This window comes from Lithobates pipiens, unplaced genomic scaffold, assembly GCF_037356315.1.
Source record: "Lithobates pipiens isolate NorthernLeopardFrog02 unplaced genomic scaffold, aLitPip1_a1.2 Scaffold_16, whole genome shotgun sequence".
NCBI classification, from domain to species: Eukaryota; Metazoa; Chordata; class Amphibia; order Anura; family Ranidae; genus Lithobates; species Lithobates pipiens.
This window is the reverse complement of record NW_027507748.1, coordinates 273,501,350-273,528,419: the sequence shown is the minus strand read 5'-3', so window position 1 is coordinate 273,528,419 and position 27,070 is coordinate 273,501,350. Positions and strand designations below refer to the sequence as shown.

At 42.0% G+C, this 27,070-nt stretch overlaps 1 protein-coding gene across 2 annotated transcripts in view; it reads left to right on the top strand.

The window, feature by feature from the left end:
• The window catches only part of GRM4 (glutamate metabotropic receptor 4), a 315,342-nt gene that overhangs the window by 215,564 nt on the left and 72,708 nt on the right, over nucleotides 1-27,070 (top strand). For both annotated transcript variants that reach the window (XM_077481412.1, XM_077481413.1), the window contains exons 4-6: nucleotides 12,181-12,316; nucleotides 18,077-18,231; nucleotides 18,320-18,460. In XM_077481412.1, coding sequence (XP_077337538.1) covers nucleotides 12,181-12,316; nucleotides 18,077-18,231; nucleotides 18,320-18,460 — 432 coding nt within the window. The remainder of the gene's footprint in view (nucleotides 1-12,180; nucleotides 12,317-18,076; nucleotides 18,232-18,319; nucleotides 18,461-27,070) is intronic.

The following is a 27,070-nucleotide window of genomic DNA, read 5'->3' as shown; positions in this document are numbered from 1 at the left end:
AGGAGTCAATATAAAAGCTAGAAGAAAGAAAAGAAAAGTTGAATAAAGATAAGGGAAAGAGAAGAAGAGAACAGATTTACAGCTGATCACCATTTCCCAGACCGCTGCGCCGACCCCCCTCACCATTCCACCCATTACGGAGACTGTAGGTATCTAATCCAAGGGTTCCAAACCTTTTCAGAGTGAAGTTGCTTGTCTCAGAGGATGCTAGCCAACTCTTCATTAATCATGATCCAGGAGATTTTGTTTCTGACTAATGCAATGTGAATCACAGGAGATTTCCATGTTCACGCTATAGTAACTTTGGCTGAGAGAAAAATAAAAAAAGCAAGGGTTCTAGGATGTTTGGATAACTCACTTCATAGATCAAAAATTAATATTGTCTTAAGATTGTCGGGCATATTCATCCTGGTCACTGAGTATACCAAATTAAATATTCTTGTCAAAAACCTGGGCATTTCAACTAAATATGGAACATATTACATTCCTGACCACACCCCCTGAAGCAATGGGGCAAGGCACCAGGGTATATTTCAGCTAAATATGCCAGAACAAGATACCACTGAGAAAATAATTTATAGTTTGCCTCCACCAGGGAAGTTTTCAGAATTCCTATGTGCACCATGGCCGACCACCAGGACCAAACGTCCTACTCTATAGTCTGCCTCAGGCCTGTCTCCCAAGCTAGTTGGTTAAAGAGTTTAGAACCCTGGTCCGCAAACACAGTATATAGCTTTGAAATACTGCCACGTGTCCCCGGACTATGCAAACACCTATTTTCATAGAAGGTCCTAGTGGAGATATCCACCTGATCCCAACACGTTGTCTGTAAATAATGAGTGATCTGACAAAGGTGGAATGCCTCTGAAGGGGCATTTGTAAGGTCTCCACAAAGTAAGAGGGCTTTCTGACTCCTTTATGGTCTATAAAATTAGCTATTCTGTAGAGACCTTTATTGATCCACAATGTAAACCGTTGGGGGTTTTGTCCAGGAGGGAAACGCAAGTTTCCAAAAAGGGGGGGCACTGAAGTATGTGGTGACTACAGAGAAAATATATTGCACACTATTACCCAGAGTGTTTTTCTTAATTTCAGAAAAACTCTTAAGCTCTATCTCTAAAAGCTTTAAATAGCAACTTAAATTAAATCCTCACTTCCTTGAAGAATACTATCATAATGTTTTATTCTTGTCTGGAGTGGCAGTGAGCTTAACATAAACAGACATTTCTTAGAGTGAGAATTGTTACATTAGATGTTGTTGGCAGTCCATGTTTAAACATGTTGTGGCAGCTATTGGCTGTGTGTAAATGATTAACTAAATATGTTGCCACTGAAAAAGAAAAGATGTCTACTAGAGGGTATGTAGTGGCATCATTAGGGTTGGTGTCACCGGTGCAGAAAAACATGGTGTCACCCACCTACACCAAATATAGCCCCCCCCTCAAAACAGACCCCCTCCATTAAGTACAGACCTCCCTACACTAATTACAGACCCCTCCACTAAGTACAGACCCCGTTCCATTATGTACAGACCCCCTCAATCAGTATAGGCCCTCCTCAATCAGTATAGGCCCTCCTCAACCAGTATAGGCCCCCCTCCCACAGTACAGACCCCCCACTCAGGAGAGACCACACCCTCAGTACAGACCTCCCACTCAGTATAGACCTCTCCCTCAGTACAGACCCCCCTCAATCAGTATAGACCACCGTCAGTGCAGACCCCCTCCAGTCCAGACCCCCCTGTATCAGTATAGACCCCGCCTGAGTGCAGACTCCCCGCTATCAGTATAGATCCCTTCCACCAGTATAGACCCCCCTCAATCAGTATAGACCCCCCTCAGTGCAGAATCCCCTCTATCAGTATAGATCCCCCTCAGTACAGACTTCCCTCCATCAGTGCAGACCCCCCTCTGACCTTCTGCTAGTCTTCCCCCCTCTCCCCTCCCATAGCGCACCAGCACATGTCCTCTTAACCGCTCATTGTTTTTTAAATTGCCCCCCTTCCTGGTCACTGTCCCCCTCTTCTGTTCATCTACATTACAATATACTGTACAGACCTCATAACAGCGCGAGATATGCACAGCAATGTGTGTCCCTCAGACTCCTTCCTCCTATGTAGATGTAAACAGAGAGGAGGGGGAGGCAGCTTCAGTCTGCTCTGCTTCACTGTGTGAGACAGGGAGACAGCCGGCGACTTGACGAGAGACGCAGATTAGTGTAGGGGTGCAGTGTTAGCGGTGCCACTGCCCACAGGTGTGGCCCCTCTGTTGAGTGTCACCCGGGTGTGGTCTGCACCCCCCTAGCGATGCCACTGAGGGTATGGAAACAATAATGGGAGTGACCAGGAGGGTGAAGGAAGCTAACATATAAAGCCTAGTACACGCGTACCAAATGTCGGGTGACATCGGCTGTTTAATAGAAACCGGCTGACATTCGGCCCTTGTGTACTCTAGGCAGTCTGACAGAAGCTGGGAAGGACTGAAAAAGGCCTGTCGATCGGCTCTGAATGAGAGAGAGGGAACGAGTTCAATTTTGGGTACTGGTTTACAATAATAAGATTTTTATATTTTATATTCACTGTAAAATCCTGATCTCTGAGTGAGGGACCCAGAGATTCCTGGTTTGGTGAGTTATACTGTCACCTTTAGGAGGCTCAACATCTTTTTTTTGGTTTTTGCACAATGTTTTCCTTCAAACCTGACCATTATCAAGCATAAGGGTATGGTATGTATTTTTAGGGGGAATCCCACATCTATGTCAGACCCTCATGTGGAATAGGGTTTTAAAACAGATGAAGGTAATCTCAAGCTGTTTGTTTACAAACAGAAGCAGATGTTATTCTCATTTTTAAAAAAAATGCAAGGGAAATGCCATTTAGCAACAAATATTTCATTTTTTTTGTTGTTAATGTCACTTTTGCTGTAGTACATGATATAAATTTGCCACTTCAGAGTCTGGTTTAGGGCACCTCCCAAGCATATTATTTAAAGGAGTTTTGCATTTTTATAATTTCATTTTTACTCCTTCCTGTCAACATAATTTTTTAAGCAATTTTTGTATTGGTACATGTCCCTCATAACAGTGCCCAGCTTCCTGTGTTCCTCGTTTGACAATCCCTAGCCTGACAAATTGCCATAACTGATTTTAAAGGTTCAGCTCCATTGATTTCAATAGGATTTGGATTGATGTTTGGCAATTTAGTGAATGCCCAGCAAACTGAACCTGGGAGAATTCAGCTTTTCCCTAGTCATGATTGTATTTGGCCAGTGATGTCACCCAGAATCTCTGGTTGTTTATTATATTCTGGCAGCCAGGCAACTACCATTTAGCAGCAGTACTGTGGTGGGGCAACATTGTCGGGCACTGAGTCATTGTGGTTGCAAGGAAACATTGGATGGCCAGTGTTAAGGAGTCCTTTTAACAGTGTTGGTATATTTCGTTCACATTTTTTTTTTTAAGAGAGAGTCCTATATGGTAACTAATGTACCCCAGTACTCATTCCCCTTGGTGGGAGGACGGATATCTGGGGGACCTACAGGTTCCTAAAAGTCACCCCCACAAACCCCCATATCCTCTTGGGTACCAGATATGATGAAGAGGCTTTTGTGCTTCAGGCGCATGCTACAGTCTGGTTCAGGAAGGGGAGGGAACACACATTTTCTGTCTTCCCTTTCCTTGCCACCCAGGCTGCATGCCTGGAAAAAGCATGGTTGAAATTTTAAGGGGAATCAAATGGAGACAAAAACCACAAATATTATATAGTAGCTGAAAAATATGTAGGCAGTTTGGCTAGGCCCTAATTTGGGAGGGAGAGAGGAGGCAGGTTTTATCTTGAAAGAGACATTGCAGTGTATGATTGAAGCTCTGATGACTGAGGTATCACTGTTGGAGTGTCACTGCATCTTGCTGCTCCTTTCCCAATGTCCCCTGACTGTTGTGTGGCTGAACCAACCTTATATTCCTCATCCTAAATATCCAAAAGGAGGATTGCTTGTGGGTAACTTAGATCATCCTTCTGCAGCCAGTAAGCGACTGATTAAATAATTCCATATAGCCAATTTATGGGGATTACCAAAAAAGAGGTCACACTAGACCCTTTTCTAAGAAACAGTATGCCAGGTGTACACTTAAGAAATCCCTCAGTACTTCAGATTGATAAATACAGTATTATTTGCCCACTATCTTTGAGTTTTCATTGCATGATTTCCTGAACAGATATATTTTAGGCCCTATTAGCATAATCTGTTTGTATATCTGGAAACTCCCATGCAGTGAAAAAGTAATTTCATTGGCAAGCACAATTTCTTTTCCCACAGGCTCTAAAAACAACATGCTGGTTAATTTTTATCAAGGGAATAATAAAATATACCTTACTCTGAGCATAGAGTAATTTAAGAAATATCAACACTTTTTTATTGTCAACACTATTGAACCCAAACAGTGAATAGGTGTATGCAATTTAAAGGGGGTTTAGCATAGACTAGAAAAAAAAAAACTAATTCTCTGTATAGTTTGTAATTATATTTGGGAGTTGCTGGTTTTTATATCTATAACTGCTCCTTTGTAGGCATTTCACATCGTAGTTTGGAGTGCCTCTTTTTTTTTTTTTTAAACAGATTTTTACTTTATTAACAAACAAGACTATACAAACACAACAGGTATTGTACAGAGGATCTTACAATAGGTAATCAATTACATGACATCAATATTGCATGCACAAAGGGTATTCTATTCTATCAAGATGATTTTCAGGATATGAAAGTTTCACTTCACAGGATTATGTTATTATAACATAAGTTTTACATTAAGGGATGGTCATAGAAAGACTATAAGTAGGTGGGAGCAGATGGGCCAGACTGGTCCAGTGGGGGTTGGTCACATCCCCCCAGCCAAGAGGGCGGGGGGGGGGGCAGGAGAGGAAATACTCCACCCCTGGTCACAACCCTGAGATCTAGAAGGAGGGATCAGCCTCAGCCTCCCTTGCAAACAATAGTGGTGCCCTGATAAGGACTTCCACATGAGATAATCTCCCTCAACCGGGGCTCAGCCACGTGCGTCAACCCAATTCGACCATACGTTATCATATTTCTGTTGCAAATTTCTAGTCTCATAAGTGATGTGGTATAGTGGTAACAAATTATTTATTGTTTTTTGCGATGCTTCCTTGGATGGGGCCTCTTTTTGCTTCCATTGAAGGAGTATTTCTCTTCTAGCATAGAATAGTGAGTAGGTTAGGCACAGTTTAACATAATGGTCCCCTTCTATACCTTCCAGATGGCTCAACAACAGCGTTAAAGGTTCTAATGGTATCGTAACTCCGCAAACCATTCCAAAGTGCCTGCCACCAAGCTGAAGAACAGGCGTAGTTTGGGACAGGACCAGACCATATGAAAAAAGGTGCCCATTTCTAGTTCACATTTAGTGGAGTTGGGGCTAATTCCAGGGTATATGTTCGCTAGCCTTAGTGGCATGTAGTAGGCCCTGTATATAAATTTTAATTGTATAAATCTGAACTTAGCCGCAATCATGGACGGAATAAATGTAGTTAGACACTCCTCCCATTCCTCCTTCCCCAAAGAAGGGATATCAACCTGCCATTTGGCCATGGATCTATTACTTTTAACATCATGTGGTACTGTTAAGTAGAGATATAAGGTGGACAGGGGTTTTTCCAGCACCCCCGAAATCAAGAGGCGCTCGACTGAATCAGGCTCAAGCGTCACCTGAGAGGGGCATCCTGAAGCTGCCAGTATCTAAAGAGAAAAGTTCTCGGTAGGTTGGGAGTTAGTTGCAACTCTCGAAACGAGATTATGACACCCCGTGGCATAACTTGTCTTAATGGGGTGATACCCTTCTTGGCCCAACTTTCCGGGTCTGGGATAGTAAAGAGATGAGGGAACATGGGATTATCCTAAAGTGGGGTGTGTGGGGAAATGCATAATTGCTTCAGGAGGGCTTCCCTAGAGGATCGCCACACCTGATTTGTAGTTTTCATAGGACCTGTCACTGCAGGGTGAGCCTTCAACCCCCTGTATGGTAAATAAGACAACGCTGCATATGATCCTAGGAGGGCTACCTCCTGAGTGACAGCTGGATTCTGCTGGGAACCACCACCTTACCATCACTAGGACAGCCGCCCAATAATATACCAGGAAGTTGGGCAGTGCCAACCACCCTCCAGACAGCGGGAGGTAAAGTATGTTCTTTACTACTCTTGGGGGATTCCCTGCCCATATAAAGGAGATCGATATACTTTCCAACCGGCGAAAAAATAGTCTGGGGATTGGAGTCGGGGTGTGCCTAAAAAAAATACAGGAATTTTGGTAAGTAAATCATTTTTAAGAGATTGCCCCTTCCTACCGGGGTCAAAAGGAGAGATCTCCAGGTGGAGCACTTCTGGTGAAGTTGGGTCAGCAGCGGGTATACATTTTTATCGAGGTAGCCTGTCATTTTAATTCCTATTCTCACTCCTAGGTATGTAAACTCGTCCACCCATTTCAAAGGAGTTCATGTGTCTATCTGGGGCATTGATTGGCAGAGGGGAAAGAGGACCGATTTATTCGGATACCCGAAAAGTGGACGAATTTGTCAAACAGGGTCAGAGCTGCTCTTAAGAAGTCAGAGGTGCCTGCCAAATACAGGAGCGAATCATCAGCATATAAAGAGATCTTCTCTACCACTGTGCCCACCTGTAGGCCCCTGACTGATTCATCCGCTCTGAGAAGGGTCTAGAGGGGCTCGAGTGCTAGGGCGAATAGGGCTGGGGAGAGTGGGCACCCCTGTCTCGTACCTCTCCCCAGTGTAAACGCCACCGAGAGGACCCCTTGGTGCTGATACGGGCTTTGGGTTGGGCATATAACAGTTTGAGCCAAGCCAGAAATCTAGGCCGGAATCTGAATTTGTAAAGAACCACCCAAAGGTAGCACCACTCAACCAAGTCGAAAGTCTTCTCTGCGTCGAGTGAGGCCACCACCCCCGGGTTATCAGATGAGGCAGTCACAATATGTGTGTGCAACGGATGTTTATGTCCGTTCCCCTACCAGGCATGAATCCTGTCTGGTCAGGATGTGTCAGGGCCGTGATGACTGTGTTTAATCTATTGGCCAGGATTTTAGAGAGAATTTTTGTGTCAACATTAAGGAGGGAAATGGGGTGATAGGAAGAGCATAATGTTGGGTCATATCCTGGCTTGGGGATGACCACTATTACCTCCTCGTGCCTTGAGTCAGGAAGGTGGCCCTCATCCATGGATTTAGCTAGGGATTGAAGTCTGGGGGCCAATTGTTCTGCATACATTTTAGAAAATTCCACTCGGATACCATCCGGTCCCAGTGTCTTACCTGTTTGCATAATTTTAAGTGCCTTTTGGTTTTCTTCAATTTCAATGGGGGCATCTAGTTTGTTGGCATAGGTTAGGGTGAGGGTCGGTATATCAATATTCCCAAGATAGGCTATCAATTCCTCAGAGTCATAGGCTACTCGAGAGCAATATAGAGTTTTTGATAATAGGAGGCAAATTTGCTGTTAATCTCCTCTGGTGTGGAGAGGGAAGAACCGCCAGCAGCCAGACCAGTCTTCTCCCCCTGCTCAAATATCCTCTGTATTTGATGGAGGAGCTTCTTCTGCGTCAGAGTTGTTCGCAGCAGAAGAACCTCCCTCAAAAGTGATTGCAATCTGGCATAGGTCTGAGGGTCCGGGGACCTAACATATAAAGCCTGTCTCTCTGCTTCAGCTTTGAGGCTTGTGAGACTCTTCCTACGTTCTTGACAGACTTCCGCTATGATGTTCTGATACTGTCCCCTGGAGTATGCCTTAAAAGCATCCCAGACTGAGTAGGTATGTCTTGGAGTGCCTCTTTACTGCTTCTCCTCACAAGGCCATGTTTACTAGTAATCACTTTGCAGAGTGAATAGCTACTTTCCTTAAATAAATCAATACTCTGCAGACTTATTAAGTCAATACACATCCTAGCTGGCTGGTATTGTAGCTAATCTACACATACAGTAACAAAAATATAAAAGAGCAAACATGTAAACATATGAACGTAACAATCAATACATAAAAAAAGTAAACATGTTTCCTTTGAACAGATTCATCTTTTCAATATACAGTTTCATAGCTCCCAACTGTCCCTGATATTGAGGGACTGTCCCTGATTTGGAGCAATGTCCCTCTGTCCCTCTTCCCCTCTCATTTGTCCCTCATTTTGGTCTGAGCTACAAAGTTGTATATAAAATGCGTTTCCCAGTGCTAAACCTTTCATCCAAATTCTAAATTGCTGCATTTGTCAATTTTAAAGGCTAATATAAAGGAATAATAATGGTACAAAAAAAGCCCTTGTGGATTTAACTTTTTTGGTTAATTCTCCTTTAAGGGGGTGTGGCAGGGGGCATGTCCTATGCCTACATACATTTGCTAGTAGATGTCCCTCGTTCCCATCTTAAAATGTTGGGCGGTATCTGTGTCCAGCCTGTGTCCCTGTGTCCAGCATGTGTCCAGCCTGTGATCCCTGTGTCCAGCCTGTGATCCCTGTGTCCAGCCTGTGCCGATCTGTCCAGCCTGTGTCCCTGTGTCCAGCCTGTGCCTAGCCTTTGTCCCGCCTGTGTCCATGTGTCCAGCCTGTGTCCCTGTGCCCAGCCTGTGTCCAGCCTGTGTCCCTGTGTCTAGCCTGTGTACCTTGCTGTGTTGGTGTCTCCTTCCAGCGTCGATAGAGGAGTCCGCTCTCATACTTCCTGCTTCCTCTCTCCTGGGCACAATGGGAGAGAGAAAACAGAAAGTGACGTCCAACTGAGATGTCAATCAAACCGCCCGGCCGTAGTAATATATACTAGGAGCGCCGGGCGGAAGCTATTCGGCGCTTCACAAAGCACCACAAGGCGGGCTAAACACCCGCAAATGAAACTCCACATCTGCAATCTCGTGATTGCATAGACGTGGCACTTCCCATAAGTGCACGGACACAGTGCACTTAAGGACCTTTTTTTTTTTGTATTTTTTTTTCTAAAGGGCCAGTATTAAAAAATATATATAGATTTTTTTACATTTCTTTCTTTGTGACTGCTGGATGCGTCCCCTATGGACGGGCCACCACTGCTTGAGACCCCATTCACAGCCTTGGCCAAGGATCTAAGGGGTGTCCTAGAATACATAGATAAGCTTGAACAAACACAGATACTTCTTGGCATAGCAAGGTGCTTGCCCTTTCACATTGTTGTTGCTTTAGAAAATGCTTTTGGCTAGGTCATGTTTCCTTTAAACCACCATGTACTGTATGAAGTAAGCATGTTGTTAGTTATACTTATTAAGGGTTGTACACAGTATTTTTTTTTTTCATAATAGTATTGTTGGAGCACAAAGAACTTAAATAACTGTACAGAACACAGTAATGTAAAAAACAATGACACTAAAACTGGAGCGTGCAAAATCTGGTGAAGCTCTGAATAGAAACTAATAAGCTTACAGGTTTAATTGTCAAAGCTTAATTGAACAAGCTGAAGCTAGAAGTTGATTGGCTACCATGCACAGCTGCACCAGATTCTGAGTACTTCAGTTTTAGTAACTCTCCCCCCATTGGATAATGAAGCTTATAAGCAAAATCAAAAGGGTTGTAAACCCTTGTTTAAAAAATAAAAAATAAAAAACATGTCATACTTAGTTCCACTGTGCAGTTCGTTTTGCACAGAGTTACATAGTTACATAGTTACTAAGGTTGAATAAAGACACCGGTCCATCCAGTTCAACCTGAGTGAGTGTCTACAGTTGTCCCTATCCCTGTACATTGCACACTCACATCGGTCCCGACCCTCAAGGAGCCCAAAATCCAATCCCATTCATATACTAGGGCCAAGTTTGGACAGAAGCCAATTAACCTACCTGCATGTCTTTGGAGCGTGGGAGGAAACCGGAGTACTTGAAGGAAAACAACCCAGGCACAGGGAGAACATGCAAACTCCAGGCAAGTGTTGTGGTTGGGATTTTAACCAGCGACCCTTTTTACTGCTAGGCGATTGTGCTAACCACTATACCACTGTGCTGCCCAAAGTGGTCGCACCACAGAGAGTTGTCCCGATCATCCTCTTCTGGGGTCCCTCAGCGGCACTGGTGGCTCCTCCGCACATCGAGAGGCCACGTTAGAGAAGTGCTCACCTTGGTGGAGTAAAACAGGGACTCAAGGGGGCTGCAGCACCACAGAAGGTTTTTCACCCTAATTAATAGAATGCATTAATGAATATGAATATGTCCAGGGACAGACTATAATGTGCTGTTTGATATAAGTGTGAGAAGCACTCTTAAATTGATAGTGACCACATTAAATGGATTCTAAAGGCACAATTTTTATTGAAAAAAATAACATGTCATACTTATCTGTTTTGTGCAATGGTTTTGCACAGAGCAGCACTAATCCTCTTCTTCTTGACTCCCCCGCTGGTGCCCCTGTACCTTCTGTCCTGCTGAGTGTGCCCATAGCAAGCCACTTGCTATGGGGACACCCATGTGTGCTTTCTCTCGAGCCAGCTCTGTGTGACACATGGAAAATGGCTCGGCCCTCCTCTCTCTCCTCACGGGCTATGATTGACAGACTGCAGGTGTAATTGGCCAGTCAGGAGAGAGAGAGAGAGAGACACTTCTCTCGTGCATGTCACTGCATCAAGATTGGGCTCAGGTAAACATAAGGGGGAGTGGGGGAGCTGCATGCAGAAAATATTTTTACCTTATTGCATAGAGTGGTAGACTCCAGTGGTGGCTGGTGCTCACATTTTTTTTTGGGGGGGGGCCCAAACTAATATCACCCCCCCACACGGGAGACGGATAGCGGGAATTACCCCCCAGCGAGAGACAGGGGCGGCAGCGATCACCCAGCACCACCAACCCCCTTGCGGGAGACGAACGGCAGATGCCTTATCTTATGGAGGCAGGGCGAAGGAAGAACTGGGCCACTCTAACCAATTGTTTCAGGAAGCACATAGAGAGACATTCTCCTCCAAGCTGCACAATAAGTATGTCCTGAGACAAAGGGGGCTACCTGATTGGTGGAAAGGAGATTGAGGAAGACAATAGCGAATATTTATTCGCTACTGCCACACAAGTGGGTGTGCTCGGGGCGCAGTGCTCTGTGCCCCGAGCCCAACCATTTTTGAAGCCTATTAAAGCCTCTGGCTCTAATCATGTGCTTCAAAAAGACAAAACCATTGGAATCCATGCATCCAAAGCCCCGCATGTACATTAGGGGACTGGATGCTTGGATGGGGGGCGGGGCGGCACCCCTGCACCCCTAATGGCTGTTACTCTTGAATTCCTCTTTACCTTAGTGAGGATTCTGCATTGTGACTTGGGAATAATTTTGGCTGGGTAACCATTTCTAGGAAGAGTAGCCATTGTACTTAACTGCCTCTATTTATAGATGTGTCTAACTGTCAACTGATGGATGCCTAAAAACTTTGAAATTGCTTTGTATTCCTCTCCAGCCTTATGCAAATCCACTACTCTTGATCATATGCCTTTTAAGTGCTCCTTTTTGCAAGTCACAAATGTTTGAATGTCTTTTATCAATCAAAATATCTGCAAACCACACCTCCAAACATTATATATGTGCAAACTACGGACTCCAGTTAGCTTGCATTGAAGTAATTAGTTCAATAAAGACACCAGAAATTGTAATTCTTTGTGTGTTATCAGCTTAAGCTCATTGTATCTAAGATCCTGACATTTGCCCTGAAAAAATGATTCCTACAGCATAAAATCAAAGGAATCTCATATCCATCCAATGTATTCTGGTTATACACCTTCCTCAATTGATGTATGTGCTGCCTCCATTGCGACCCATGTCTAGCTTTCAAATTTAGCCGAGTATGACTTAGGTCTTCTTAAGATTCAGCTCTCTGACTGTTGGATCCAACAGCTCGAGCTATTAATGTGTGGGCATGGTTAAGTAGCTTTTAAATCCCTTATCGCTTGAACAGCTAGACACTAAGCTGTTTTAGAAAAGGAAATGTACCCTAATGAATGACAAACAGTAGCTTTTGAAAACAGAAATTCTTTGTCTCAATGTTTTTAGGCTTTAATTGCTGTAATTCGTATGCTTTTTTTTTAAAGATTGAAAGTGATTTTTATGTACTGCAGTATGCTTTATCAGCCTGCAACATAGATAGTACAGATAACAGACTTGTGTTTTATCTACAGGAAGCTTGTGTGTAGCACAATCAGTTAAAATCCCACGAGAGCCAAAAGCAGGAGAATTTGATAAGATAATTCGGCGCCTACTGGAGACATCCAATGCTCGTGCTGTCATCATCTTTGCCAGTGAAGATGATATCAGGTGAAGGATTTTTTATTGCTATTTTTAATATAAAAGTGGGATAAACAGAGGAATCTTGGTGTATTGGATACCGCGCAAGTTATATATGCTGTTATTGCTTCTGCTAATGAAGAGTTGCTATTATGGAATTGGGTCTGTTAAGATCCACGAACATCAGACTGGCCTAAATGCTTTAGAAAGTTTTTGCCTGCCTAACCGTGGGCCTATTAAATCTGATGTTTTGTCTTCTGTTATGAGTATTCTGCTTTTTACTGTTTATTATTTGCATTACAGAATAGTGATAGGTAGGTAATCGTGCATTACGGCTAATACACTTCAGAAAAAAAATTCATGCACTCAGGAATTACTTGATTTTCAGTGCATGGATATCTCTTCTTGTTTGCAAGTTGTACAATGAAGGTTCTGTCTGGCTAAGACAGGTTTATTCATTGGATTAATACTGATCGTTAAGAGCATGTGGAGGAAAAAGTAATCAGCCTTGAAAACATATAAAGCATTGCTTCGTTTTTTTTTTTTGCTTTTACACTTCATATGCTTAATTCTTATCTATGTTTCTCATGGTTACTTTCAAGATTTCAATAATGCAATTGTTAGTTTCTTAGTTTATTATAATTATGCATTTATGAAGTGGAAATACATTTCACAGTTCTTCATAATAAAAAGCAGTTGTATACATTTTTATAAAATGTGAACATTCAAAGAAAACAAGGGTACAAGCTTGTGATCAAAACTGAATAGGGAATAATTAAGACATAATAGCTGTATTGTTCTGCATTAGATAAGCAAAGGCTGGTGGTACAGATTCTTAAAAGCACAATGAGAGGGTACTTTTTCTGCATTTCGCTGCTATTTTTATAACCTTGTGCTGGAATATACATTTTTATACTTTACCATTAAAATTATAACACAGATTTTGCCTGTTTTGACATTGCTGCATTTGCTTTACCAGTTCATGATGCAAATGTAGAAAAATACTAATCTTGCATGATCAAACAATGCTATTGCATGCTACTTGTGTAGCTTCCACAATAGGCAGTAGTTTCCTTAAAGCGGTTCTCCACCCTAAAGTGGAAGTTATGCTCATCTGATACCCCCCTCTTCCGGTGCCACAATCGGCACCTTTCAGGGGGGAGGGGGTGCAGTTACCTGGATAATCCAGGTATCTGCACCCACTTCCAGGACAGACCCCCGCAGACCGCCGCAGATGCCCTGCCCCCCCGTTGTGTTCTGGGAAACACACAGTTCCCAGGACACAGCGGGGACCAGCAGAGACGTGCAGCGCGACTCACGCATGCGCAGTAGGGAACAGGGCAGTGAAGCCGCAACGCTTCACTTCCCGATTCCCTGACAGAGGATGGAGGCGGGGGCAGCAGAGAGACGAGCGATCGCTCATCATCTGCCGCCGACATCGCTGGACCCTGGGACAGGTAAGTGTGATTTTATTAAAAGTCAGCAGCTGCAATATTTGTAGCTGCTGGCTTTTAATATTTTTTTTAAAGGTGCAGAACCGCTTTAATTTGTTTATTATTTATTGTTTGTTTTGCCTATTCCTAGCAATTCTTTGCTAGTGAGTTTACTAACAAAAAAAGGGGTGAATCTTCTGTGTAGCTCAAACCAAATGAGGTGACTGCTAACAAGTGATTGAATTTCTTGGTAACGAGGTTAAAAATTTTCTTGCAGCTAAGTCCAATAGTTTTGGAACAAAAATGTGGCTGTAAACATGGCAGATGGTAGCAAAAAGTAGGCGCTGCCTTATTTATAGATATTTTTGAAGGATGGTCTTAGGATCTGTCACAAGAAATTAGAATGGGCAGGCACACGCATATATATATTCTGCATTCAGCATTGACTGTATATTCAGTGTTTACGCTATATTCAGTCAGTGCAGGGAGTGTATTAATATATATATATATATATATATATATATATATATATATATATATATATATACACTCACCATTATGTGTAGCCTATATCTGCAGTTCATTAGGCGGTGTACTGTTTCTAATACACTTCGGGAGGTGTACACAGTATTTAATACAGTGTGTACAGTTTCTACTACACATCTGGGGGTGTATACAGTATACAATACAGTGCAGCCATTGTACAGTTGCTAATACAGTGCAAGTGGTGTACACAGTATCTAGTACAGTTTCTAATAGGCGTCAGGCGGTGTATTAATATATATATATATATATATATATGTGTGTGTGTGTGTGTGTGTGTGTGTGTGTGTGTGTGTGTGTGTGTGTAGCTTGTATATACAGTGCATTCTGTGGTTTATACTTTCTAATACACTTCCGGCAGTGTACACAGTATCTAATACAGTGTGTACATTTTCTACTACATTTATGGTGGTGTACACAGTATACAATACAGTCCAGCTGTTGTAGAGTTTCTAATACAGTGCAGACATCATACACAGTATCTAATACAGTGTGTACAGTTTCTACTACACTTCTGGTGGTGTACACAGTATAAAATACAGTGCAGCCATTGTACAGCTGCTAATACAGTGCAGGTGGTGTACACAGTATCTAATACAGTGTAGTGTCGCATTGCAAAACAAAATATATATCATGTCCGAAAGGCCACCAAGGAGAGGTAGATGATCACAGGCCACTAATAGAGGGCAAGCAGCCTCTGTATCTACAGTCAACAGTGCTGGTCATGGACATGGGGAATCCTCTGCAGGTGGTCATGGGGCATACTTGTCCTTTTTTGCTGCTGCTGGCCGTGTTATTAAACCACAACATGCAGAAGAGTTGGTGGAGTGGGTAACAAAGCCATCCTCATCCTCCTCATCCTCTGTCACCCAGGATCAGAAGTAGTTTGCCTTCCAACGCAGCTGCCAAAGCAGCCTATTCCACTGTCTCCTTGTCCACAGTAACTCCTTTCGTAGCCCCACCATCATGCACAGAGGAGTCCCCAGAATTATTCAACCACAGTGTTGGTTATATCTTGCTGGAGGATGAGCAGCGATTTGAAGACTTCGATGTTGGTTCACAGGTTGAGAAAGGGAGTAACGTGAGCCTGGAGAGATGGCGTGCCACAGAAGGACAAGAAACTGGCAGTCATGTTCCCCCAGCTGCAGCATACTGCCAAGTTTGCTCCAGTGATGAGGAGGGAGGGGATGATGAGGTCACTGACTGTACTTGGGTGCCTGAAAGAAGAGATGAGGAAAGTGAGGAGGAGGAGGCACAACTCCAACGAGGCAGGATGTCCTCTAGAGGGCAGCTTAAGGGCAGCCACCCTATTGCATCACACCGCAGGTGCAGGGGGCTGCTGACTCCCCGCTGTCTTTTAAAAGTTCCTTGGTGTGGGCCTTTTTCAACACGCGTTCAGCAGATCACACCGTTGTTGTTTGCAACCTATGTCTGAAGCAGATCAAGCATGACCAGAACAGTAGCCGCTTGGGCACCACATGCTTGACCAAACGGGTTACTGGGTCTTGAGGATGGACCACTGGTCAAAATTTGCTCAATATACTCAATATGCAATTGAGCTACTGGCCTGTCCTGCATCCAGCGTGCTTTCTGAATGCAAATTCAGTGCTGCTGGAGGGTTTGTAATGGACCAAAGTGTGCACCTGTCCACAGACTCTGTTGATAGGCCCGCATTCATAAAAATGAATCAGTCTTGGATTAGCAACTATCAAGCACGTGATGCTGATGTAACTGATTGAATTTGCTATGGATCTGGTATCCCTTGAAGACTGCCTATGCTTACTGTCCTATTACTCCTCAATATTGATATTGCTAGCTTCCAACAATATTTTTGGTTTAGGGCACCACCACCACCACCCAAGGCCCAATTTTTCTGCCCCTGTTTAACAGGGGCATGTAATTACAATTTTTGATATAATATTTCACAGCAGGGCCCATTTCTGCCCCCAACAAGAGTAACTGAGAGGGGTTGCAGTGTTGTGGCACCACCACCCAAGGACCAATTTTTCTGCCCCTGTTTAACAGGGCCATGTAATTAAAATTTTTCATATAATATTTCACGGCAGGGCCTGTTCATGCACCCAACAAGAGTAACCATGAGGGCTTACAGTGTTGTGGCACCATCACCACCCAAGGCCCAATTTTGTGCCGCTGTTTAACAGGAGCATGTAATTACAATTTTTAATCTAACATTTCACAGCAGGGCCTGTTCCTGCACCCAACAAGAGTTTTTGTGAGGGGTTACAGTGTTGTGACACCACCATCACCCAAGGCCCATGTAATTACAATTTTTGATATAATATTTCACCACAGGGCCATTCCTGCCCCCAACCTGTACACATGGTCAGACATTCCAAACACAAAATCCGTCAGATTTTTTCAGATGGATTTTGTCCTAAACTGGTGTGGCGTATACACGGTTGTACAAAGTTGTCGGAAAATCCGATTGTTCGGAAGGTGATGACATTCGTTTGCTACGACGGGATTATGTTGAGGCTAGTAGCCAATAGCTTTGGTCTTCTAATTTGATCTGAGCATGTGTGGCACTTTGTCCGATCGGAATTCTCTACAATTGATTGGAAAAAGTCAGTTCGGATTTTTTTGTCTGAAAATTTGAGGTCTGATAGAGCCCACAATCGGATTTTACGACAATATAATCCGATCTGACCTTTTCAGTCTGAATTTCCGACCGTGTATACAGGGCATAACTGTGAGGGCTTACAGTGTTCTGGTACCACCAACACCTAAGGCCCAGTTTTTCTGCAGAGTATATAGGGCAGGCCGTATAGTATATATACTGCTGTTTAGGGTATATAGTGCCTGGGGGCTATTTTTTCCTTTAGGAATGTCATTTTGCTGTGGCACTGTTATAAACATGGCAAAGATGCGCTACATTACAGGCATACTAAGGACACCCCCCAGGCACAATATTTAAAGGAATATTTCATTTTTATTGTTTCACCTTAAGCGTTATTAAAATCACTGTTCCTGAAAAAAAAGGGGCAGGACCCGGGTCCCCAAACACTTTTTATGACAATAACTTTTATGGCAATAAGCCTTTAAAATGAGCACTTTTTGATTTTTCCAATTTTTGCGTCACATAGACTTTAACGATGTTCGCACACATTTTTTGCCCGTTTGCATGTTCTGCTGCGAACCGGTGGGGTGTTCACAGTGACAGTCTCTCTCTATGCCAGGTGGTCTCTTCAGTCCACTCCAGTCCAAACAGCACTGACAGTTCTGCTCCTGGCTTTCCTTGCTCCGACCACCCTGCTTGGATCCCTTGCACCATTACATCACAAGTCACGCTCAGGCAATGCCTCCGCCAGTTTGTTATAAAGCCTTTGTACAGCTTGTTAAGATATATAATTTAATGTCCATAGCCTGGGCACAGATGCACATTAAAATTAGAGAACTGTGCAGAGAAGGTCCATTTTAGCAATACAAATAGTGGTGAAATTGAGACCCAGAAGTAAATCTAATGCATTGTTCTTAGTCTAGTGTTGTAGTATTTGGCTGCAACTCAATTTATTTGTATTCTGAAGATATTTACAGTACGTTTAACTAGCTGCATGTCACAGTGTATACATAAATTACTCCATTAACAGTATGTTAGCTGTTTCCTTGGCTAATTATTATTCTTGCCAATTATAACCATCAGGAATTCTTTTGGAGTGGAATTGTTACTTGGAGTGATTTATTGTCTGACATATATTTGGCAGTCTGGAGTTAGTTTGAATAAATTACATTTCATATTTCTCGTCACTTTTATTAAATATGGTACCATATATTTTTTTCATTCTTTTCTCTACAGACGAGTGCTTGCAGCTGCAAAAAGAGCGAATCAGACAGGACACTTTATGTGGGTTGGCTCTGACAGTTGGGGTTCTAAGATCTCACCAGTTTTGCAGCAAGAGGAAGTGGCAGAAGGAGCTGTCACGATACTGCCAAGACGGGCATCTGTCAGAGGTTTATTAACAATCTAATATTTCCAGTCAATTTCTCTGTCTCTCTCACTTACTATCAATGCACATATATATTTTTTTACTTTTCCTAGGGTTTGACAGATACTTTACAAGTCGGACACTGGATAACAACAGAAGGAATGTCTGGTTTGCAGAGTTTTGGGAAGACAATTTTCACTGCAGATTGAGTCGAAATGCATTGCGCAGGGGTGGTCATGGAAAGAAGTGTACAAGTAAGTGTACTTTCAGGCCCATATACAATTCCTGTCCAAATCATGCTACCTCAACCGCCGTGACATCTCCAGAATGCGACCCTTTTTAACCATTGACACCACTGAGCTTCTAATTCTCTCCCTGGCTATCTCTCGCCTTGACTAACTCCCTCCTTATTGGATTACCTTTAGATAGGCTATCCCCCTTCAGTCCATCATGAATGCTGCTGCCAGACTCATCCACCTTACCAACCGTTCAGTGTCTAGTACCCCTCACTGCCAATCCCTCAACTGGCTTCCACTCACTTTATGAATACAATTCTAAGTATTAACAACAACTTACAAAGCCATCCACAACTCTGCCCCCAGCAACATCACTAACCTGGTCTCAAATTATCAACCAAACCGCACACTTTGGTCCTCCTAAGACCTCCTGCTCACTAGTTTCTTTGTCCCCTCCTCCCATGCTCCCATGCAAGAGTGTAATAGCAGATGATTGAGACAAAGTTAGGCATTTCATTTTTCTTTTTATCCACAATAAAGTTCAAGAAACTTGAGCACTGGATATCGATTAAAGGGATATCGAACGCAATAACAAAAATGTATTTTATAGCAGCTTACGAATTCTTAGATATGATGGCTGCATTCATTTTCTGTAACTTTTGGTGTAACTGCTAAAAAAAATGTTAGCAGGAGCTTGACTTTTATTTGTTAGTCAAGTCAAATTAAATTTGCAAATGCACCTAACACCACCAAGATTGACAAGCTGCAATATATAAACTTTTTGTTTTGTGTTTAATACTGCTTTAAGGATTTTTATTTACCAATGAATAGCATTAATTTTTATTTCACGCTTTTTTAGGTAAAAATTCTGCATTACAATAAAAGCATTCTATTGTTCTCTCAAGAGAGTTATGGTTGCATTGCCACTGTAAAATTGAAATAAAAAACAAAATACCAACAAATATTGACCATGCACATTATGATTTTTTTTTTTTTTTTACATGAAAATAAAGAATTTGATTCCATATCTGGAGTGAGGAAACCAGAGTCTCTGTTAATCAGCCTTTCATTTTTCAGTACACACTTATATCTTGTTTAATATAAAAAGAGAATGTTGATTCACATTTCTTGTCAGGAGTCCTGGAAGATTCTTGTACAGCTATGCATCCATTGGAAACATTCACCACGTCCCGGGTCTTCTTCCCCGAGTTACACTGCTTTTATTGGTGTCTATTTTTCTCCCCCGCCACTGTCATCCATAGTACTTCACCCCTCTCCTCCCCAGCTATCTTTTCCTGCCAGTTTGGTATGATATGATCTGTGGTCATTCTTCTCAGACAATTTTTCACAGGTCTTCTTAATGACTTCCGACCCATTCTACTGCTCTTTTCCTGTTCCCGTTTGTTATTTAGCATCCATTCTCTGTTCATTGCACTGTTACTGCCTTAATGCGTCCATTCTGTTCCTTCTCTTCAGTGTTTTTTGAAGTGTCCCCCTTGTGTATACTCTGCACTGTCTGTCCTAAATTCTCAGTACTTTCAGTTCATCTCCTCTCTCATTGTTCTCCTTTTTCGGCTTATGAATTAATGTACTGGAGTTCCAACTTGAACTTTCAGTAAATGAGACCGATGCAAGCACAGCCAGCAGATTAATTTATCTATGTTGCATTCATGTTAGTTCCATTGCACATGTTCTATCCTGCAACCACCTTTAACATAATCTGACATATCATTAGATATAAAGAATTCCAGGTATTGCATTTTAAAATAATTACATTGGTCCAGTTTGTACCAATGTAACTATGCATTTACCATACCTGTGGAATAATACCTGTGGTAGTAGACAATGCCACTGCAGCAATTTCCACTAGCTTCTGGATCCCGTGTTGAGCAGCAGCCCTACTGCATTGTGGTGCTTAGCAGTGTCTTCTACAGTGATTTCTAGCTTCTAGAGGGATTCCACGTGCTGGGTATATGCACAGTTACATTGGTCCAAGTTGCGTATATGCATAGTTACATTGGTCCAAGGTGGACCAGTGTAACTATGTAAAAATTGCCCTACCTGGAACTCTTCTTTAAGTCCCATTAGTACTAAGCCCTGCTCACTTACCACCTAGCCCCATCATCTGTACTTCAATGCATGTTGGCTGGTACAGAAACCGTACTTTTACTTCTTACAAGTGGACAAAGGCTATGAACTTTTGCATTTTGTGTTTCAATTTTCTCCTTCTGCCCCTCCTCTAGTCGTTCCCCCTTTGGATCTGTGATTTGCTCCACTGACCTCTTTTCTCTTTTCTGGTAATAGTCTACTGCCCTCTCTTCTTTTTCCTATCCTAATTGTTACTGCTCTTTCTACCTTTCCTTTCACACCTCCTAGTCACAGTCTAGTCAGATCATCCATGCTCAGGCACTACTGACATTCTGCCATGTAATCTTAATCACAAAGACCCCTCTTCTCTAAACTTAATCACAGTCCTCCTTTGATCTCTAAATTCTCTCTTATCTGCTCTATTTAATACACTGTCCCTGATTTTTGAAGCTGTCCTGCATATTTACCCTTTCCTCTCCAAGCTTCCATTCCAATTGTCACAATCTTCACCTTCCATTTATCTTCTTTCCTGCTTTCATTATTCATATCTTCACAGTCCTTTGTGCCCAAAGAAGGGATCTTGATATGTTCTCCCTCACTCCTCCATCAGCAATAACCCCCTATCACCAACCCCTCTTTACCTCTAGCTCCTGTCCCCTGCACTGCTTAACTATCAGTCTCCATCCTTTACCTTCATCACCCACCACTCCAAATACTGTCTCAAATACGCGATTTGAAACACTATACATGTAAAAAATAAGTTCACCCCATCAAGATTGTTGACTTCTTTTTCAATATTTGAACAGGCAATCATTAGATCTTTATTCAAACGGTGCTTACAATTAAAGGTGGTATATTGAAACAAATGAAGCTTAAAAAATAACATGGTATATTTATTTTTACAATGTATACAAAATGAAAATTCAGATTTGTCACATGTAAAAAGTAAGTACACCACTACATTTACCACCACTTCAAATGTATGTAATTAGAATTAGGTATTCCAGAATAAGTTCCAATATATAGGGAATATGCAGGTAGAACCTCTTGTTTTTAAACTGCAGGGTCTTGATTTACTAAAGGCAGGGGTGGACTGACCATTGGGCCACTCGGGCACTGCCCGAGGGCCCCATGCCACTAGGGGGCCCCATCAGGGTTGCCAGCCTCAGTAAAAGCAGGGACAGTATGTAAAAATTATTATTTTTTTTTTACATCTGTCTCTGAAATGTTGCTTACCAACATCCTTTTGGTCTAAAAATCCAGAGATTATAGCTGCCCCACCTCTCCAGTGCCTTCTCAGCCAATAGAAACATGTCTGTGTATACTGTGTGATTGTATACTGTGTGTGTGTGTTTGTGTATACACTGTGTGGCCCCATAATCTCTGATTGCCTGGGGGCCCCATAATCTCTTATTGCCTGGGGGCCCCATGAGTTGTCAGTCCACCCCTGACTAAAGGCAAATAGGTTGTTTACTTTGCAAGAGATTTTTTTCACAGAGCTTAGTGAATATGGTGCAGCTCTGCTGAACTCCATCAATCAATTACTTGCAAGTAAAAATGCTGTTTTTTTTCTTTGCACATGATAGGGTATTTTGGTAAGTGAAATTTTAGCATATTTACTAACTCTGAGGAAGATTCCCTTGCAAAGAACAACTTCCTTTGCAATGTGAACAGCCTGTTTGCCTGTGGTAAATCGACCCCCAAATATCGCGGCTCTGGTGTTCTGGTATCTATAATTTTAAGTTTAATTCCAAATGGATATTTCAGCACAACAATGATTTTAATCATACTTCAATCCATCATGAAATGGAAAGCATTTTGGACTAGCCCAGTCATCTATCTGATTTTAATCCCAATTAAATCTTGTGGGGAAATTTGGAATGAGCCTTTTATGCAAAAAAAAAAAAAAAAAAAAAAAAAGCCCACAATCTTTCAACTGAATGTATTTTGTGTGGAGCAGTGGTCAACATTTTAATTGAGTCGATGGTAAGCAGTTATGCAAAATGAAGTCATTTCTGCTATAGGGGCAAATCACACTTCTGAGACCAAGGGTACTTACTTTTTTCCACCACACACCATTAAATCTATTGATATTTTTGTTGATTAAAAGATTAAAAAATAAAAAAATTCCTTTGATTTTTCATTCAAGCTTATTTATTTAACCCGTAGGCTCTGTATGAATTAAGATGTAATATTTGCCTGTTTTAAATATGTGGAAAATGTCTACAGTTTTTTTAGGGTGTATTTATTTTTTCACAATTGTATTTGCAATTTTATCTATTAGCAATGGACCCTTTGTGGGTGAGATTCAGTTATGTTCTATTAAAGTGGTAGTAAACCCTTACAAACCATTTTGACCTACAAGTAAGCCTAGATTAAGTCTTATCTGTAGGTCCAAGAAATATCTCCTAAACCTACACGGTTTAGGAGATATTTACAAAAAGACGGCCGTAGACAGCGGCTTGCAGGCACACTGGGCATGCCGCTGCTAACATCGATATGCCGTTAGTGGTGGCTCCCATGCGCCTGCGCGGGAGTGATGTCATCCCTGCTCCGGTGCTGTGAGTGGCTGGAGCAGCGATACCCGGAAGAAGATGGATGCTCTGTGCTGCAGGGGACAGCGGTGACATTGCTGGCTCCTGTGTCAGGTAAGTGACACATAATGGGCTACTATGTGAGGCATAGTAGCCTATTATGCTTTACCTTTGCAGGGAGACAAATAGGAAGTAAACCCATCAGGGTTTACTTCCTCTTTAACCACTAGAGGACCAGCTGCCGCAGTTATACTATGGCAGTTTGGCTCCCCTGAGCAAATCAACAATAGTAAGAAGATCCGGTGTTCTGTCAAAAACTGTCTGGCCATCGGATCGCAAGCGCAGTACAGGGCGGACACTATCCGATGGGGGTAATTTATTGGTACATCACAGTGACAATAAAACAATAATGTTGACGCATTTCAGCAATAGCCTTAGTCATTATTGTTTTATTGTCACTCTGATGTACCAATAAATGACACTTCAAGGATTTACAGTCTTGCTGGCTCTTCTTACTATTGTTGCATTGTTTTGGGATATATTGAGCTTCAGTACTTGTGAGTGGACCTGGTGTATGGATTGGGTTGTCCCTGCAGAGCGCTGTTACATTTTCCTTTTCTCCCCTGGGCAAATCGCCGTAGCTGTACGTCGGCTTTAAGACCACTAGGGGGTGTGCGCACACTGGCGCAGGGATGGAGCCAATGCGCGTGCCCGGCGGCCGCGATGTCCGCTGGGCACCTCCGATCGATCCTGAGAGGGCCAAAAGAGAGATCTGTCAATGTAGAGAGGAGACAGATCTGTTGTTCCTACTGATTATGAATGGTGATCTGCAGTCTTCTCCAGGCAGTCAAATCCCCCCACAGTTAGAATCACTCCCTAGGAGACACATTTAACCCCTTGATCGCCCCCCCCCAGTGGTGTTTACCCATTCCCTGCCAATTACATTTACACAGTAATCAGTGACTATTTTTAGCTCTGATTGCTGTATAAATGTCAATGGTGCCAAAAAAAAGTGTCAAAAGTGACCGATCTGTCCGCCGCAATGTGGCAGTCCCACTAAAAATTGCAGATCACTGACATTACTAATAAAAAATAATAATAATAAAAATGCCATAAATATATTCCCTATTTGGTAGACGCTATAATTTTTGCGAAAAGCAATCAATATACGCTTATTGCGATTTTTTTTATCAAAAAAAGAATACATATCAGCCTAAACTTAGTAAGAAATTCCTTTTTTAAATATTTTTGCGGATATGTTTATTATAGCAAAAAGTTTCAAAATTGTCACTCTTTTTTTGTTTATAGCGCAAAAAATAAAAAACGCAGATGTGATCAAATACCAAAAGAAAGCTCTATTTATGGGAAAAAAAGGCGTCAATTTTGTTTGGGTACAAGACCTCATAATTGTCAGTTAAAGTGACTCAGTGCCGTATCGCAAAAAATGGCCTGGTCATTAAGGGGGCAAATCTTTTGGGGCTGAACTGGTTAAAATTCAAAACCACATTGAAAAGCAAGTGTTTGCAGAGGTTGCCGTATGTCTGGTATGTTGAAAACCTTCTTTTCAGTTCAATCCTTTAGGACATGCAGAAGTGAAACTAGCAAACACATGTGTAGCATTTTGAAAGGAAATGCTCACAAAGTGGGAAATGCAAATAATAGCCACAAAATTGTGTGTGGCTAACTCTAAAGTTTTATTAAAGGTTTGGATTTAAAAAAAGCAAAAAAAAAAAAAAAACAGACATGTTATACTTACCTGCTCTGTGCAGTGGTTTTGCACAGAGCAGCCCAGATCCTCTTCTTCTTTGGTCACTGCCGGCATCTGCTCCTTCCCCTTGACCAGTGCCCCCAATAGCAAGCCACTTGCTATTGGGGCACTGGTATGTGCTCGCTCCTGAGCTCTGCCTTATACATCCATAAGATACATAGAGCCACAACTCTCCCCCTCTCTTACTCTCTCCTCATTGTCTCACTGGCTGTGATTGACAGCAGTGGGAGCCAATGGCTCCTGCCTCATGTGGAGAGGGAGTCCCAGAACAGCCAAGGCTCTTATGCACATCGCTGAATGAAGAGGGGATTCAGGTGATTATTAGGGAGTATGTGGGGGGAAAAGCATGCAGAAGGTTTTCTACCTTCATACATAGAATGCATGAAGGTAAGAAATCTTCAGCCTTTACAACCACTTAAAGCAAAATTTTAGGAAAAATTCACCATTGAAATACATACATATTTGCTGTTTTACCTGCCAAACAATAGCTAATCTTGTGATTTATATTCATTTTCCACACTGCATAGCCAGACAGGTGATACGTAGGTTCTGATTAAGCAGTTTATCTCCCTGGTTCAGCAGTGTAGTCCCAGAATGTGTCACCTCTCCACCTCCAGCCTCCTCATTGAACAGTAAATCAGCATTGTCACCTCTACAGTGAGCAGGGAGCTGCCCTAGTAAACAGCCAATTTGGCTGAGGAGATGGTAATGCTAAAATAGGAGGTAGCAGGGGGATCTAAAACCGGCTCTACTACTGTAGGATTTCATTTTAAATGATTGTTTTCAGAACATTTGTTTGATTATCTAATAGTTAAAGGAGATGATCACCTTTTCAGAATGATCAAATCAAGTCAATTGTAACTGATCTAAATGCACATGCCCTTGTCAAAGATAATCCGGAAGTAGGTAATTTATTTCTGTAAATTAGAGATGTTGACATGGTACTAAAATGAGTCAAGTTCACGAAGGCACCATGAAATGGTTAGAAAAGTGATTTTTATACTTTGTCATCCTAACATTCAAATTGCTAGAAAGTTTTTTTTTTTGGAGGGGGGGGGGGGGGGAGGGTCAGGAGCCATGCAGCATCATAGGAGAGTCAGAAAAAGGGAAATGAAAACTCCTCCTACAAGCTTTAGCCAGTTCTTGGCCAGACACTGTTATTTTTTATTGGGGGAGTGCATGTGATCAGCACAGGGCCAATCAGCACTGTCCAGACAGAGTATCAGGGGAGAATGAAAACTGGTCCTACGAGCCTAACCAGACACTGATAAAAATCACAAGACTGCTATATACTGCTTAAAGGAAAAGGTGATTAGCAGTGAGAAAAGGTGTTTAGCAGTTTATATTTACTAAATAATTGCATTTGCATGTTCTGTGTACTGTGGGAGACCAGATAAAGTGAATGCAGGGTCCTGGGTTTAGTAACACTTTAATTTCACTTTAAGATAGATATTTGTCACATGAAGAAAACAATTTAAAGCAGACTCAAATGGAGCTAAATTAAATTTGAAACCACAAAATTAGATAGATAGATAGATCGATAGATAGATAGATAGATAGATAGATAGATAGATAGATAGATAGATAGATAGACTTTAATGTCATCTGTCATCCACTTTTATACATACAACAACATTTTTCCGGGTACTCTTTACCGCAGCAATAAAACACTTCTCAACAAAACCACACATACATACTTCTAGCATGCACCCACATATCTATTTAAATATATCAAAATATAAAATGTTATTTAAAAATAAAAGAATATTATAATTCCACATAAAATTCTTAAAACACTGTACCTGATGGGATTATGGACAATACAGCCCTAAGGAAAAACCAATGCTTTAAGCGATTAGTGTGCATTTTAAGCGTTCCTTATATTTTCCCTGACGGCAATGGGACAAACACAAATTACTTATAGTTTATGAATTGGCACACATTTCCTTGTCTTAAGAAAAATCTTTAACCTATCAGATGATTTTACAGTTATTGTCAAACAACAAATACGACAAATGTGATACTTTATTTTTTTCCAAAATTTCAAGATGTAGCTATCCTTTCCAATGTGTGCCATAATTTGAAAAACGCTTTTCTTTATCGTACATCATGGGATACAGAGCCTTAAGTAATTACTTAATGGGTTATAGGCCACCTTCAGGTGTTGACACTTGTTGGTATACCCAATGAAGGAAGTTCACTGCCTATATAACCCCTACTACTTACAGGAGCACATCA